The sequence below is a fragment of the Eurypyga helias genome, unplaced genomic scaffold, assembly GCF_000690775.1.
Source record: "Eurypyga helias isolate BGI_N326 unplaced genomic scaffold, ASM69077v1 scaffold7247, whole genome shotgun sequence".
Classification (NCBI taxonomy): domain Eukaryota; kingdom Metazoa; phylum Chordata; class Aves; order Eurypygiformes; family Eurypygidae; genus Eurypyga; species Eurypyga helias.
In genome coordinates, this window is record NW_010259757.1 from 96,942 (window position 1) to 114,912 (window position 17,971).

The 17,971-nt window shown below is 40.1% G+C and overlaps 1 protein-coding gene across 1 annotated transcript in view; it reads left to right on the top strand.

Moving 5' to 3' along the window:
• The window catches only part of BICD1 (bicaudal D homolog 1 (Drosophila)), a gene marked incomplete at its 5' end in the record, with an annotated part of 84,300 nt that extends 71,542 nt beyond the window's left edge, over nt 1-12,758 (top strand). The window contains 2 exons of the mRNA XM_010154758.1: nt 6,264-6,339; nt 12,671-12,758. Of these exons, the coding sequence (XP_010153060.1) occupies nt 6,264-6,339; nt 12,671-12,758 (164 nt within the window). The remainder of the gene's footprint in view (nt 1-6,263; nt 6,340-12,670) is intronic.
• Nucleotides 12,759-17,971: the final 5,213 nt, after the last annotated feature.

Genomic DNA, 17,971 nt, shown 5'->3' on the forward strand with positions numbered 1-17,971 from the left:
TTATTCTTACTATGAGCTACAGCCAAGGGTAAGGCTGGGATATAGCTTTATCACAATACTTTGAACTGTCGGTCACATTACCTCTGAAGGACTTGGACTGACAGGGGCAGAGTTCTTTACCTTGGGGGAAATTCAGGTCTAAAAAGAAAGTAGAAATAAAGTCATTTAAAATAAGGAAACGAGGGAGAAAACCCACTCCAAACAGTGTAGCTGTTGTATAGATGAAAGAACTCAGTAGAACATGGCCAAGAAACCTGACATGTTCTGGAAAACCATGGAATCAGTGACCTACTAAACCACGTCTGTCAGGTAGTGCGTGAAGTTGTTAGTGATGCTCCACGTGTTGGTTAGTGGAAATTGCCAAGACAGATAGCATTTCTCTAAATGCTATAAGAAAATAAAGATTAAATACCCTACCTGTTCCAATAAGCTCTATCACATGCTCTTAGTCCTGAGAAGCATTTGACCTTGTCCTGAAGGTAAAAATCTGAGAGGAGGAGGAGGAGGCCTGTTTCAGAAGCTTGGGAGTGTAGAAACAGTGGGACATTCCCAGGCCACCTTTGCCACAAAAAGAGGGAAGAGTTCAAGATGATGGGAGCTGAGGATTTTAGATGCATCCTCCTGCGGGCCTATTGCATCTTAGTGGAGCATGTGGATATCACTGACGCCTCCAGCTCTGTGCACGAAGGGGAGTTCAGCAGCATGCTCACATCTCTTAACCTTTATTCTTCAAATAGGTTTAGAGAAGACTAAGAAATAAGTAGTGGAAGAATTCACTGTTGTTGAAACATCTCCAACAATAATCCAAGACACTGATTTTCTCTGGATAGCAAGCTTAAGATAGGAGTTACCTAGGTATTTGCAAGACTTAACACAGACATTTCATAGTAGATCAGCTTTACTGTGAAGTAAGCCAGAAGTGATACTCGGCTGATGAATTTATCTATCTCCAATCAATGATCCATTATTCAGTTTAATGGGAACAGAGATAAAACTCAGAGTCTGGGTACTGAGTGCTTAGTGCAGAAGCTAACTTGCATTTGGTGGAGTTTATTATGTTGCCTAGCTGTGCTAGAGCGGGGCTGGCTCTCGCTGACCTGTGCAGTGGCCCTGTACCATGGCTCCATCCTCCTGTGCTGCTTGTTTTGCACCAAGTTCAGGACAACCCAAGTCACTCCTGCTCTGAGCACAGGGGTTAATAGGGCCAGCCAGGCTGTGCATGGAACCCATATGGTTGCTCCACCATAGTCCTCTCCTTCCAGGGATGGCCTGCAGAAACACAGAGCTGCACCCAGCTTGCAGCCAACAGACTGACCAGCTGGGGCTGTGACACAGGGCAGAGGTATCTCTGTTAATTCCAGACCCAAACTGACCCTGGAAGCAGGAGAAGGGAGAGACTTCTAATCTTTGACCTGTACCATTGTTTGTGCTTTTTTTCCTAAGGTAAACCGCAGCTGTCCTCTCACCAGCTGTTCTTTGCGATAACCATTACCACTTAAAGTTCCTCTTGACCTTGAGGAAGGTCAAAGTTTTCTTGGCATCTATTAGAAAAACAGAGATAAATTATAAGTGAAACCAACTACTCAAATAATATAATAAACTTACGTCCCCATCACCCCTTGACATAAGCAGTTTTGGGACTTTTCAAACTGGAATCTGACAGGATGAGAAAGCATCTCTACCAATCCCAACTCAGCAAGATGGGTGAGTGTTTTAGTACCCTCCACCCTGTCCTTCTTGACATCTTGCATTTGTCCTTTGGATTTAGGAATTTTCCTTGTTCCCCACCTTTAAGTGGAAATGATTGATTTATTGTCTCTGTAGGGCTTGCTGTGTGATGTAACGTGTTTCTGCCTCTAGAAGACTACTGACCTGTTCTTTGCCCAATACTTTTGACTCATGCTGTTAACCAGTCATTCTTTCCCATTCAGTCGACCTCTTGGGCAAGAAAACGATTCATTAACATATAAATGGAGACAGCTTCTCTTTTTGAGTAAAATGTCAATAACATCTTCATAGACATGTTATCAAATTCCTCAAACTTTATGGGGCAAGTTCAATTGTCATTGAGTATTCTCTTTTCGAGTAAAATGTCAATAACAATAACATCTTCATAGACAATAACAATCTTCATAGACATGTTATCAAATTCCTCAAACTTTATGGGGCAAGTTCAATTGTCATTGAGTAGCGTGACACAAAGTGAGATAGCTCAGAAACTTCTGCCTAGGAAAGGACTTTCTTTTGGCCTGAGTCATCAGCAGGATGCTGAGGGGAGTTTGTTTTAAACGACTGAAAAGCTTCAATCTCATGTTTTGTCATAAGCATTTCTTGAGAGCTTTTCTTTTATCAAGAAGAGATTTTATCCAGATGTTTTTCATATCAAATACCAAATATTGGTAGCAGTACCTGTAAAAAAAGGGTTGGTTTGTGGTTTGACTCTCAATTTTACCCTTTCAGATAAAAGAGGAAAAAAAGCTCTCCCTTGATTAACTGATCTAGACACAGTTAGAAGTATATTATATTTCAGTTACTATTCACAACATCCCCAGTGCTTGACTTGGGATTCTTACTAGTTCAGATCTATGACAGCACTGTGTAGGGATTAGTAATTTACAGAGTGTCAAAATGTGGTGAAATGTTCTGTTGCAATATGCTGGGTCCTGAGCAGGTGGGAGTGAAAATGCTTGCACGTAGGATTTTCACTGGGGACATTGCTGATGTCAACAGAAGGCATGCCCATCTCTCAGACACTAACAACCCAGTTAAGTAGGCCTGAGTTGATTGGAGTCACCCAGTTCACAGACCGGAGGGCAGAGCACACCCGGTGACATGAGGGAAATGCGTTTTGGTGGCTGAGCCAAAGGGAAGCACAGGAAAATACTTTTTTTTTTGTGTGTGTGTGTGTGCGTGAGATTTGCTCTCAGCAGATAATTTATAGCAGCACATTCAGTCCTTGTCTGAGCAGATGTAGCTTCTTTGAGCTTGGTATTTTTAATGCTCTTACATCATGAGCTGATTAGCCCGATTAGGACTGGGCATTAGATTCCAAAAGAAAATCAGCACTGGCTAATCTGGGAGAGAGGAAATCTCTGAGCCCTTTACACCACTATTGTCAGCAAATGGCTAAAATTTAAGAACTGGAAAATTGGAGCAGGCCTAATATACAGCATGAGTCAAGCCCCAAAGCTCCCACAGATGCAGTGGTGAATGTTGTCTGATACTGTCCCAGGATTCAGCACAGGCTCAAGTCCTGCTGGATGCAGTGAAAACTGGTATGAATTTTTGTGCATAATAGCTCCTCTTTGCCTATTGTGGTTGAAATGCTCACTGAAGTTCATTTCTGTAGGTTCACAGAGTTGTAAAAGGGTTCTTAAGAGATCAGCCAGCCTATCCCCTGCCCCCAGTGGTTTATTTCTTCACAGCAACTGGAGATGACAGAGAAAAGTATTTAATAACTTTATTAATCATTTTAGTGGTGGTGTTCTCTGAAGACACACCAAAAAGTATAATTTTTGTCTGTTCCCCAAGTGTCTTCTACAAAACCAGCAAACTGTCCTTTCTGTCTGTAGCTTGACTGACACTCCAAATTTTGAAAAATGCTGGGATCAGGCCTCTTCCAATGTAATTTTTTTTTTCATTTGTTTTTGTTTTCTAGTAAAGGAGAGCATGTCTGTCCTTGATTTTATGGTATGTGACATGGACCACAGAGTCAATAAAGCCGTCTTTGAAACCTTTAACCTTCAACAGGGTATTTCAGAAGGAAACAAACATCTACATGGTACCAGCAGGAGTTCCTTAGTGGAAGGGAAGGACTGAATATTGTCTTCCACTTTTCACCTTTAAAATTACTTCCTGTTACGTTGTGTCTGACTGTCATGGCATTAGAGAACAGGGTTATAAACCCCCTAAAATACTTAAAAGGATTAAATATATAAGGAATAAAGTTAGCTCTGACACAGTTACTTGGACGTAAGTAGATAAGAGCCCCTTTGAATTTGAAATGCATATATGTAAGCCACATACATTCTGCTTAGCTCTTTCCTCGAATAATCCTCAAGAACTTCGCTCCTGGAGGATGTAGGAGGACAATTCAGCCATTTTAAGTCCTGTGAATCACTAGATTTTGTACTGGTGTAAGTCCGCGTGAGCATTGCTGATGCCACGCAGAAATGTTGTTTCACCTGAAGTTGAGGGAGTTTGCTCACATCAGGGAGTTATTACCCAGGTTGCGTTAACGTTTGCAGAATCTGTCTCATGCATTCTGCCAAATCTAGCAGATGAATAGGCATCATAAAATATTTGCTGGTTGTTTGAGATATTAGAATAGAATCATAAATCGGGCATTTGCGTTGTTCTGGCAAAACCTGTCAGAACAATTTCTTCTGTATTTATGAAACCTGTCCGCACCTTTTTATCACGTCGCATTCTGTTCTGTATTCCTTTTCTCACTGACAAGCTTCTGTAAGCTGTCAGGGATGACTTTGCTTTGGACTTCTGCAAACTAGTTTGTTCAGGATAAGCATTAATTATATTTTTTTACAATCCTTTCCCTTCTGCAGTTAGCCTGCTCTGTCTGTCCCACCCTGTGCCTGTCAGGCACGTTTCCTTTTAATTGAGTTTTGTGCTGAAATGACAGACCCTTCTATTTGTGGCTCAAATACATTGCAAACACTTGCACTTCTCTGCTAAAAGAGGTGCTAAGGACTACAGTGACCATCCTGGTAAACGAGTGAACGGCACAGTATTCTTTCTCATTCCATTTCTGCTTCCTGGCATAGTGGTGTCAGCACCAACTGTGCATATATTTTTCTGATTTAGATACCTGTGCACTTGAAAATAGGTCCAAAACCCTCTCCTTGGCTGAAGCAGTAGGAAACTAGTGATTTGGGTACACTTGCTTCCACCCACTGGAGGTCAGCACAGATCTTCATAGGAAGTAGGGAGAAGCACTCTGGGCTTTTATGCAAGGGAAATAGGATACTGGCTATGATGCTTAGTGTTGCTGAGAAGGTGTGTTGCTCTGCATTGTACCTGATGTCATCTCACGACGCTTGACAGCAAATGACTTGCATGTTCTTCCATTGATTGAGACAAAGAAGAGAAGTGGGTTTTGGAAAGCACACACATTGTAAACAGAAATGGTTACTGGTGCTGAGATTTAAGTAGCAACCAATTGAAAAAAAACCCAAAATCAAATTCTTTCCAAGTACGTGAAGTCTAGTCGTCTCATTTTTAAGGTTCAGGGGAAAGTAACTCCTTTCCACTGAAGAGTCAGGTTGAGAATCAGGTTGAAGCAGTCGGTGAGGATGATAGGTCTGCAAAGCTGGCTGGAGACACAAAGTAATCTCTGGTAGTTTTCCGGATGGTCAGAACTTCACCCATAGATTTTAATGTTTGAAAGGACCTGACAATCTGAATCACGCAGGCTATGGAACGAAAGGCCAGATCCCTGCAGGGAAAATTAGCAAATCTGGAGATATGGAGATCTTGGTAGAAACCAGTGAGCTAAAAATCAAGGTTGTCTTTTTCAACTGCTTTCCTCAAGTCCCGCAAATATTATTGAGGTGAAAGCTGTCTTCATATTTGAAATATCAGAGTAAAAAATGTAGCAACAAATGATTATTTGGCTTTATGGTTATTTAATAAATTAAGAACTAGAATGCAGCTTTGCAAGTGATTAATGCAGAAACTGCTTTGGCAGAGAATTGATAAAATAATCCAGACAGAACAGTAAAACAGTCAATCACTTTCTCCCTTTCCCCTATAAAAAGTAATCTCAGAAACACTATTTGGAGGTTGTGAAGATTTTCTTGCAAGCTTTTTCTTGAAGACCATAATGAGATGGTATCTGTAATTGCTGTTATATGGATGTAAGTTCTTTGCAGAAATTTTGTGTAGGTTTATTGACACATTCATACTGGATGTAAGCAAAACAGTTTCTTCACCAGCAGAAGAATGAGGAGTACAAAGTTTAAACCCAGATCCTGAATCCAGCCCACTATTGCTGTCTGTTTAAACAAAAATTTGCCAATGCTACAGGAAGACAAACAAAAATGTCTTCACTGCTTCTTATGAAAAATAAAAAAAGGCAAGAACTGATTTTGCTACTGTCAGAAAAAAGGTGTTTCTGTCAGATAAGGAACCAAGAGCTCATTCCTCACTAAATCTCTCCATCCAATGCGTAGCCTGTGTACTACTGTTACTAACCCCTTGCTCTGTAATCTCTCTGTATATATGTCTAATTTATCAGTTTCTTGTAGATTGTCAGCAGCCTGCTGCCTCCATACCGCCACACGGCTCACAACTAGCCAGGGGGCCAGATTGCCAGACTGTCAGGTAAACTTCGCTAACTCTTTTCTCTTTGCACATAGCTGCATGCACGTCCGCAACTCCCCTCCTCTTCCTCATACAAAAGCTCTGCGCTACACCTCTTCACTAACAGCAAACTTGTAACGACTTGAGGAACAGTGATAATTGCCGTGGTGACAGAACAAACATGAATCACAGCATTCACGCACTTAGACCTATGTTAAAATTATGGAAAAGAATGCAAAGTTGGATTTTGCAGTCCTGATTTTGTCTTTTTATGCAGTTTCTCAATGATGCTGGAAGAGTAATGATTTTATTTTGTTGCTATATAAATTTACTTAGATGGGGGACTTAAAATTTTAGAGGTAGTTGTAGGCTTCCCTTTTGTAAGGTGTCATTTTAAAGGCATTAGTGAGATTTTTAGCAGACACTTTTCAGAAAGCTCTCCCTGACCTGGAAACTCGGACTCGCCACAGTCACTTCTTAATCTTGTTAAAAGTGAACTCCTGGTGTCCTTCCTCATAGGTGATGCAAAAGCTGACTCATACTTCTGACACAGTTGAGGTAATGAAGGCACAAAAAGCAACAGGTTGCCCAGAGAAGCTGTGGATGCCCCATCCCTGGAAGTGTTCAAGGCCAGGCTGGATGAGGCTTTGAGCAACCTGGTCTAGTGGAAGGTGTCCCTGCCCATGGCAGGGGGGTTGGAATTGGATGGTCTTTAAGGTCCCTTCCAACCCAAACCATTCCATGATTCTATGAACCTAAGCAAAAAGAGTTTACAATACTATTTTTAATCTGTTCACGGTGTATTCTGTGCATATATTCACGTATGACTATACTCCCTCATTGGAAATAGGTTACATTATTTTTAGACCTTAGCCTGACCTGTAGGGACTAAGTTGATGTGTAGCCCTACATAAAATGAAGCTATTTCCCACGTAGCACTAAATTTCATGTGTGTGGAAAGCTGCAGTGATGCCCACTGGGGAGTGGGTGAGGAACTGCTTTTAGACCGCACAGCAGGCACTGCCGAGCACTAATTCTGCCAGCCGCAGCGGGGCTCTCGGTGGCCTTGGAGCAGCTGCTTCATGTGTGCCTTTCTTTTACTGCGTATAAAGTGGAAGCATTATTAACTTCCTTACTGTATACAGGTATTAAGGAAATTTTACTGAGAAGTGGTGAAAGCTCATAGTAACTGAAAAGTACCACTTGCTGGTCTGCAGTTTGGAGTTAACCAGCACACTGAAAAAAAGTTACTAGTTACATTTAAAATCCTTAAAATCCCTGTCAAGCAGTTACTGCTGTATTTCAGATGTTACCATAGTTTGAGAATCATTAGGTGCTTTGGATACATGGAAGCTTAATGTCAACAAGCCTTATTTTAATCCTATTTAATTTACCATCACAAACCCAAAGACTATTCAGTTCTTTCCAGAGCAGCTCTCTTGGTGGAGAATATGCTTTAATGCCATCCTTCTCTAAATGCTAACAAATAATTGCTCCTGTATTTTTAAACATTACTCTCAGAATGGAAGACCTACCTGATTTACAACTCCATACATCTGTCTGTGAGCATTACCTTGTTCTGAAAACAAACCCACAGAAAGGGATAAGGTCCAAAGGAAAGTCTCGGGGTTTTCTGGTTTGTCCCTGAATTCTTCCTCAGTTAGGAAGACCTCGTTAGCTACAAGCAGAAATGGAAGTGCTGTTACAAGAGGCCTTTTTTGACACCTTTCCAAATCAAAACCCTGGTTATATGGGAAACAATAATTAAAAATATAGTTAAGATTTTAAAAAGTCAGATCAGACATCCCACAAACAGCGCACACCTTTATACTTAACTGAACTATGACTTGCAGATGAGTACTGGGTTTTACCACTAAATGGCTCCTGTGGTGAAGTGAAAACAACACACTATTTTTGATACCTTGGCACTGTTGCCTTGCTTGTCTCTGACACATAGCTGCACCATGTTGTGAAGCAGTGAAGCACAACAACAGGTTAGTTAGATTTACTGAGGTTCAGATTTTCTAAATCCAGCAGAGGAGGAAGACGGGAGCTCCTACTGCCCTTCCTTGTCCTCTGCTAGTCCCTCCCAGTACGGCACACATGCTCTCAACCATGTCATGCCAAATGAGACAGGTTACGGCTGTGCCCAGCCCTGTAGTCACCCATTTGAAGAGAATGCGGTATGCTTGTTGCTGAAGTCTCTGACATTACTCCTGCAGTAATGTGACCTCTCAATGGCACTTCACCCAGGATTAAACAACAGCTTGTTAAGACTTGTAATTCACACCCATGTTTTTTGCATCCTGCAGTATGTCTAATCATGTTCAAGCTAGTTAACATGCCTGACCATACCCCAGATAGGTTCACTCTGAACTTTAATGGAGAGTTTTCCCTCCATTATCTATCCTGGATTTGAAGTGGGACTTGTGTATCTCTGGATTTTCTAGTAACTGTGCAAGTGCACTGATCCCAGTGTGTAGGTTTTGGTAAACCACATGAAAGTCTCACTCTGCCTTCTGTGCATCACCTCAGTTTTTAGGTCCAGGAGTGTGGGGCAAGCAATCAAATCTAGGCCTACCCTGAAAATTACTGGGTGATGTTCATCCTTCCCTAGCATCTTTAGATACCCGTGGACTGTATTGGACAACACTAAAATATTAACATCATCCAGTATTAAAGAGAGTGTGTCTGTCTTTGGACAGTGTTCAGGTTTCTGCTGAATCCAGTGAAAACCTCATTTTCATTATCAGAGGCCAAACTCTAGACCCAAGTTATCTATTAATAACAACAAAAAACCTGATAGTGCAAATGAAATTAATATTAATTTTTAATAAGAAATAATGCCTTTATGTAATCTAAAATAGGAAACAAATTAAAAATAAGGTAAAATATTACTGCATGCAGAATGATTGCAATCTGCAAATGTCACTGGTCTGTTTATATTTTCCTTTGCTGATTTGTAACAGTCACAATCAAGGCCAGGCAATATTGCACGCAAATGGCGTCTCTAAGGCACAGAGTACTTACTAACACCAAACAGCTTTGCATGCTATTTTCCAATTGGTTTCAGAAATACATGCTTAGCATTTTGAGTGCTCGGGAGAAAAAAAAAAAACCTGCTTAAAACCAGACAGTAATACTAACTCAAAAGACAACACAGGCTTCATTTATCAACTGAATGAATAGATCCCCTAATGATACTGGCCTTTAAAGAAAGGTTTACAAAAATGTCTATTAAAACCAAATGTTTTAAAAGCTGCTCATATCCCAGGGCAGGAAATGCAACAGTGTTCTTCCTTATTCTCAGTTAATAGCTAACAGCTTCAGGTTCTTCCATGTGTGTCTCTTGCTTCATGTTATTAATCTCACCTGCCATCCCCTACTGCCTGCCACTGTCAATGTGCCTGACAGCTCAGCCCCAGGACGTGCTGCCACGATCACCTATACTGCCATAAAAAGCACACTGCATGCCATGGGTCGCTTGCCAATTCTGATGTAATTTTTGTTGATATACTGCTACAGTAATCTGCATTACTGAGCTGGAGGTATGCTTTTCTTCTGAAGAGAGGATGGTGTAACAGTAGAGTGTCAGGATAAGGTTCAAATGTACTAGGAGTACCTAGGATGGTTGTATATATGTTGCTGCAAAGGTGCCAGGTAACCTTGTAAACTATTTTTCTCTTCCTAATGCCCCTAATATTTATTATTTGTTGAAGGGGGTAATGATGAGACAGAGTTTTGTATCTCTTCTGTGCATGGAAATGTGCCTGTATTTCAAAGTGAGAAGAAATGCAGAATTACCATGAAGAGAAAATTAATGTAATTCCAAGCGCAGCACTTCCCAATCTGAGTCTAGGATAGTTTGTATTAGAGTATTTGCAGTCAGGGCTGACTCTGTGCTGAAGGTCATCCCAAAATTTTATTTTGGTTGTGCGTATTTGTGTAGAGGAGTACCTTATGTGTCTCAAAGAGCTCCTCTTTCAGGCCACTGCTGTACATACTAGTCTTAACTATGGCCATTTCCTCACCAGTCCTCTCCCTCAGTGCACAAACCATCTTGTGTCGCTTAGTTTTAAAGCTGGGAAGAAAGCCCCAAAAGACAAACACGTCCCTGGTAATGAGCAAGGAAAATGTCTGTCGAGTTCCTTTCTGACAATTACAGAAGTCCTTTGAAAAAAGAAATGGGGCAGCAAGGGAGGAGAGTAAGGCAGTCTTTGTAGGGTAAGATGACCACCTCCTTGTTTGTCTTCCCCATATGTGATGTTAAGGTTCTGATTCACTTTTCTCTGAAAGACTTAGGCTTAGGAGAAGCACTAGTCTTATCATGACAGTTTAGGAGGTGGCTGGCTCTTGATGAGCGGATAAGTTTGAGAGTAGATGGAGGCTTTTGGGGTCCATTTGCAGTCACTCCTGACACAGACTCATGTGAGTGGAGTAGACAAAGATCTCGCTCAGACCCCTCTTCAGATGCTGTATCTGCATCTGTATGTAGCAGAATATGTCCGAAGAGGATAGTTACAGCCATGGTAAAAATTGTTTCATTGAACAAGTCCAACTACTAAGCTTCAAGAAAATATTTTAAATATTTATTCCTAGGTACTTAGGGTTAGCCTAAACCTATATGTAAACTGAAGACTTTGGGACTGGCCTACTCGGGCAGCTGAGCACAAAACAAAGCTTGCGAGTTCCTGAGCTGCTGTAACTCGCTCTCACCAGCCATTGAGCAACAGCGAAACTCAGCTTCAGGACCATTTATGTGAAACAGAATCTAACTTAAGGCATGCAAGTCCATGATCCTCAAATAAGTCCAGAGGTGCAAGGGCTGTAGCTCCTGCAGAATTGTAATACCTGTGGATTTGTGGTTATGGTCTCCTAGGCTTCTGATCTGAAAATGTGGACATTGCCATCTACTTTCTTAATGGTGATGGTGCACGCTTTTTCTGTCTTCAGGCAAGCGTGTTGTCATTTTTTTTTGTTTCCCTAAGTAAATGCTATATGTGGAACTGCAGACATTTTGAGTGCTGCTGGCATTTCCAGGGGCAGATTTTCAAATACCTCTGGCATTTCAAAGTGATTCATTTCCAGCAATAGACTAATTGCATTCCTTCCACCAACACTCCAATAGTCTGTGCTGCAGAGATAATATGTAACAGCACGGTTTCTAAAGAAGGAAAATGGAAAAATCAAATTTTCTTGACGACAGGGACATGAATGATTGTGCTTCATCATCTATCACATGATTGAGCTTGGAGTATCTTCAAAACTGTAGAGCTTTTGAAGCATTTGGAAAAAACCTCTTCTCAGACACATTAAAGAACTGGGGTTTGGGGTGGGTTTTTTTAGTAAATTGCATTTACTTGCATTCTGTTTTGGTATCTTCCCTTGCCACATGCTTTCCTAGAAATTTCAATGGCTGTCACTTAGCTTGACATTGGCTAGATGAGCTTGAAGTTCACCAGTTTAAAACTGGACAGGCCAAGGCTGAGGAATCCTACGGGACTCACTGAAGCAGTGCCCGCATCGATTGTTCAGCTGCCCTTAAATGAGCAAACCCAATTATCCAAAGCTTTTTCAGCAGTAGCATGCTGGAACTCTGTCCCTTCTCTCTGTGCTGAAAGCTGGTTCAGACCTCTCTGCACTATATGGCAGTGTAAACGCACATTTATAGGCTTAAGGGGTGAATGCTGTTATCAGACAAATCGTACATGGAAAACAGTCAAATGACGAAAGGACATGACAGGATTGAAGAGGTTACACGCACAAACAGCACAAAGCCAGAAGAAAACAAAGCACAAAGAACCCCACCTTCTGGAAGTGTTAATTACCAAATATGTAATGCTTATGTTGCCTGATGAGAAAGGTTACTCCGTATTGGTACAAATGCGCTAGTAAACAGGTCACTTTCAGTAAGAGACCATGTTTTCACGAAGTGAGGAATCCTGATTTCCAGACTGGCACTGTCCTTCATTTCAAGCAGTTAATCAGTTGCATAGAGAAAATCTTGAATGCTCACATAAAGGTGGCACCTGTGTTTTGTCCTTCAGAGCTGCTCCCCGTTTGGCACGTGCATTTGTTTCTCCACCCAGCGTCTTTCATCAGCGCACACAAACCGCAGTCGTGCACCTGATGAGCTGGCGAGCAGCGGTGACATTTCATGTAGGCAGCTGGGTGCCGCTGAACGTGTGCACGGAGGATTTTCTTTATGTACGCTGTGTATCTCAGGGTGCAGATTTAGAGACGGGGTTTCATCCCCTTTTAAAGTTTGTTTCCAGCCCTGTACTATTTACATGTGTGCAAAAGGTTTTCTGCGTATTTTAAGCACTTTTTCTCTTTTCTTTTTAATTTTCAGTCCTAATGCTCTTCCTGAAGAGCAGCCACATTCCAGCTCTCAGTGTGCCCCTCTCAACTGTCTCTCTAAGCCTCCTCCTTACCCCTAATCTTCATATGCAACGTAAGAGAAAATGCAAACAGAGTCGCGTTCATGCAACAAAGGTTGGGGTTGTTCCCAGCAGGCGGGTAGACAATCCTGCCTTCTGTTGGTGCATTGACAAGTCTGGATTCATATCCCCTGCTCTGGCGGCCGAGGGAAGGTTGAGAAGAAGAACACAAAGCACAGAGCCCAACCTATCAAGAAGACTTTTTATGGTTCCTCTGATTGTATTCAAACTTTGCTGTCACAACTAAAGTGTAGTGAAATTTAACATCTCGACAAAAATGTTCCTCCCAGCTGCTTGGCTTTATCTCTGAAATAACAAGAGACTTAAGCCAGTGTTAAAAGAAGTATGTTACAAAAATCCTACCCTCACATCCTCTAAGTTCAGCTGTAGGAACCAGTTCAATTTTCCTTTTGTCATTAAGGGTGTGATATTTATTTCTTACTTTTTTTTGCACCAGAATTTTGTGTTTATAAAATACAGTCTCTTTTTTTTTCCTTTTTTTTTTTTTTTGTTGAGAGTTGTATTTAACTCACTTTATTTTTTAAAAACAAGCAGAAATAGTTTAAGGGAAGAATGACTGTGTTAATATTAAAAAAAAAAAAAGGCTTGTTGCATTGGCCAGCATATGGCCAATTTTTATTGCACAAAAACATTGGAAATGGGTTGAATTGGAATGTTAACAATGACTGTATATTTTGCTGCTGCACTGATATTGTTTATGCACTTGGTTTTTTAAACTGCTATTACACTAGCTTTTGGGTTTGTTCTAGCTCTTCACTGAAATATAATTATTAAGCCTAAGAAGGAGACGAAAGGATGATGTGTTGACTTGTTTTCAGTTGTTTGCTTGCACCGTAATTATATTTTTTCATTTCAGACAAGTAGATGAATTGGTGCTGTTTTTTGGGGTTACTTTCTATTTGATATCTGAGAAAGAAAATCTAAAACAAGTAAAATGTCGTGTGCTAATTACAAACATTCTTTCCTCCCACTCCCATATTCAGGATACTAGTCCAAGGCCTTACCATGAAAGGCTGGTATGAATGGCAAAGTTGTGTGCAGTGTTCTGTGGTGAAAGAACTCATGCAGGTAGGGTTAATGGTGTGGATCAAAGTTAGTAGGACTTTACTGCAGTGCATTTTTTCCTTGCCAAAAATCAACAGACACAGAACCTTAGCTCATGTCAGTTTATGACAAATACTCAGGTGATCTACGCTACGCAGACTCTATCGCAACAGTGCACAGTGTTCCTAGTTAAAGATTCTTTCCTGTAAAAGCTGACTACGTCTGGGTTTTGAAAAAAGTAGTGAATTTGAGAACAAAATCAAGGATAGATGAATTTATTTTGCACAGTACCTGACAGCAAGGCGAGCGGCTACGTAGGGGGTCATGGTTCAGCATCTATGGGCTTCCCGTGTGGTCATCAGCTAGGAAAAAAAGTCTGCAGTACTGCCTACCTGCCTCCTTGTTGGTACCTAGCAGACTCCTTGCTTTGTCAGGTGGCCTTAACTTATTTACAGAAGAAAGGCTTAGGTATTTCCACGTCTTTATTCCTTCTCTGCAGCATGCGCATGACCTGCAAGGGAGAAACACAGGACAGCCTAAGGTACAGAGCAGCTAGGGGAAAAACATTGCTGCAGGTGTGGTTGGAATAATTTGTATTCTGCCTGAACCTGAGGAAATGAAATCAGTTACTGTTAGTAACAGTGCTTACCAAATGTTACGATACTCAGAACGTCAGCAGAGGAAAGAATCGGTGACCACTCAGTGTGCCTAACAAATCATTATTACTATAGTACCAGTGACAAAGGTGCTGTAAATAAAAATACTCTTTGTCATCAACAGTGTATGTCGTGTAACCTTGGCAAAGCAGCTGAGCTATTGTAACAAACATTCAGAGTCTGAGGTGGAGAAAATAGGAACAAACCGATATCCAGTTCTGATCAGATCAAACAGACAACACTCAGCAGTGTTTCGACTCCGGTTCCCATGCAGTTGGCGTGATTCTTCCCGTCCACATTTATATCACTGTTCAGTGTCATCCTTAACCTATGTGTTGTCTTGTCCTGGGAAAATCAAGTAAAACCTTGTCCAGCTTTATTGTACTGTCTGATACTGAGATTAGCTGCTATTCTGATTTTTATTTAAAAAACAAACCAAAACATTTTGTCTGAGGCAGATGCTGCCTTCAGAAAGCATCTCAGAATTCCTGACCTTGTCAGACTGGTGTATGAACTGTACAGTGGCCACGCCTGTAACCAACAAAGACAGCTACTGTGTGTTGTTAAAAATAAAAAGAATTTGCATGGCCCTTTGAATACAGTCACTGCAGGCTTCACTTGAAATAGGTTTTCCTCCTTTCATATCCAAGTCAAATGCATTTTCCCTGAATTTAAGTTAAATTAAACAGAGATTCAGTGAAATACATTTGCTTTTACATAGACATGAATTTTTGGGGAAAAATGTTGTATTGGAACAGTTGTTTAGACATGTATTTGTTTCCAGTTGTGATTTGCATAGGAACTGTGGGAAATTGAAACATTGTACTGGTACGTACATGTGGATCAAGAGATATGAAAAAGCATCAAATGGCATAGAAATTGTGGCCCTGTTTTATAGAAATAAGTAGGTTTATTAAATTTTTTTATTCTCTTAAACTTTAAATTCTTAATTTCTAAGTTTTCAATTTACATTTTTTCTATGTAATAAATCTGAAGCATTGGAAGTGTGACAGAACTAGAAGGAAACCGACTGAAATGTACAAATGGTAGATATTGCACTGTAAGTTATAAAACTGTGCAGGTCCCTGGGACAACTTTTGTCAGTTAACCAGTACAAAATAAAATACATACCCTGAACCTGAGATGGTAAACTCTTCTTTATTATATAGTGATTGGTAACATACAACTTTATGAGTGATTTTGTAGGAAATATTTACATGAAGACAAATCCAGAAACAAAAGCCTGGGTTTTTTTAAGGGCTGCAAAATATTGTATTTTGACCATTTAAAATTAATTTATGATGTGTTGGTATCTATTCTGATCTTTGAGAAAAAAATATACGTGTATTTCTAATGGTTGAGTATACTCAGAAACGCTGAAATCTGTCCTGTAGAGCAATTCAAATCCTACTCTGACTTTTGCATCTGAAATGCATCTTTTGTTCTTTACAATGGCCTTGAAATTTCTTTGGACTTGGAATAGCCTGTTCAGTTCTGGGGCATTTTGGTTTGGGTTTTATTTTCTGATGTAGTGAAAAAATATTCCTTGTTCAGTGAAATGATCCACTTCTGGAAATCCACTTTATAGGAAATACCTGGGGGAAAAAAATAATTAAAAGGAAAAGAAAAAAATACATTGAAATATATGGGGTGAAAAAGATTAATAAATACATTTTAAAATGTAATAGTATGGAAAATATATTTTCTATCAGTCAGAAGATAAATGGAGGTCTTACAGAAAGAGGAAATATTTCAATTTTTCATGCTAATCATATAGTCTCGGCCTTCTAGATGGAGGCAGTAATGATATTCTTTCTGATTGATCTGATTGACAGGTTGGCATCTCTGTGCTTTCTCCATCCACACTTTTCACAGTAAATTAATGTAATCGTAGCTATACAGTAGAGTTCATAGAATGAAACTGTAATTAACGCTGCAAATTTTAATGCCAAGATGACTTTCAGTTTAATTTTCATTTTAAGAAATTGTGAACTTGTTTAAGCCATTTGCCATATTTAAGTGTGAACAGAAATAAGATTATGTAACGAAATACAACCTCAGTTCTGAAATATGACCTCACCTATGAAGGCTGCTCACAATAATTATGTTGCAAATAATTAAGTGCGCTGTTAGCAAAATGTGACCCGGTTCGCATCACACTGGGAATGAAACGAGTCTGGGCCCTTATTTTGATACCAACCCTATGTTCAGCGTGTAAAGTCAGTAGTTGGGCTACCAATTCCGCTACAGCTGGATTGACCGTAGTCATAAGGTATAGATTTGTATCAGCCCTTCTGAGGTCTGTTCCTTTCTTTGGCAGAAGATGCATATCCACTGAGTTTACAGTAAATTCCTTTCTTTTGTCCTTCAGAAATCGTTTGAGAATGGCAGGCACTGATGTTTTACCTTTGAAGTATGATAATTGCTATAGTTACCTCTCTAAAAACTCCAGTCATCACTTTTCAGTTTTCCTTTGCTGTGTGTGCAGTGAGTCTGAAAGGGATATACAATATTCAGACTTTTTTAGCCACTAAGAGCTTTTTTTAGTATAATCAAGCATCCTGTGGAAAAGAAACAAAAAAGCAATTGCCTTTCGCCTTCAGGCACAAATGCATCTAAATATGCAATGTAAAATGCTTGCATGAGATTCTTACCATCATGTAGCTTTTCCATATCCATAACTAAGCTAGAAAATTCTTATTTCTTGTGGGATCTGCGTATTCCTCCCACTAGAAAGACAAGAGAACTATCACAGAGCGTCTGTAGCATTCATTCTGAGGTGCACAGCTTAAATCCTTACTGGATTTTAATCTGTTTCCTGTGGAGTTCATGAAAATCCCCTTCGCAAAATCTAATGGCAACCAAGCGACCAACTGACAAAAGGTAAAGGAAAAATCCTGTATTCCATGACCGGCAATAATGTGCCGGCAGACTCTGGGCGATATGGCCTTGTGCTTCAAAAATGCCTTTCTACGAAGCTCTGTATTCGCTCTGATTACCATGATTTGCTGTAGAAGGAAGAGTGAAGAAGGGTGTATGTTTTTCCTCAGCATTAGTAAGTGAAGTTTAAAAGTTTTTATTGATTAAATAGTTGTTTGATTTCAAGAATATTTTGGAAATCAGTAAACACAAGCGACTAGTAAAAGTTTCGAGTAGACTGGCTTGCTAGCTGAGTTGTTATTTTATCAGCTATGAAGAAGAAATAAGAGTAATCTAGCTTCTTTTTTTTCCCCTCCTGTTCACAAATACGGCTATGTGTGCTATGCCAGTGGATAAATTAAGTCCATTTTATTAATTATTGCCCTATTGATTTTCTGCCCTGTGGTTTGACTGTTAAAGGGTTAATAAACTTGATCCTTTGTAAACCATTAAAAAAAAAGAAAACTGATGTTTTGTGACTTTTGTAACCTTTTGAATGTTTCCATTTGCATGATGTTCTGTATCTAACCATACAGATTGCTGTGTTCCTTTCAAAAGAATTTTAACATTGGT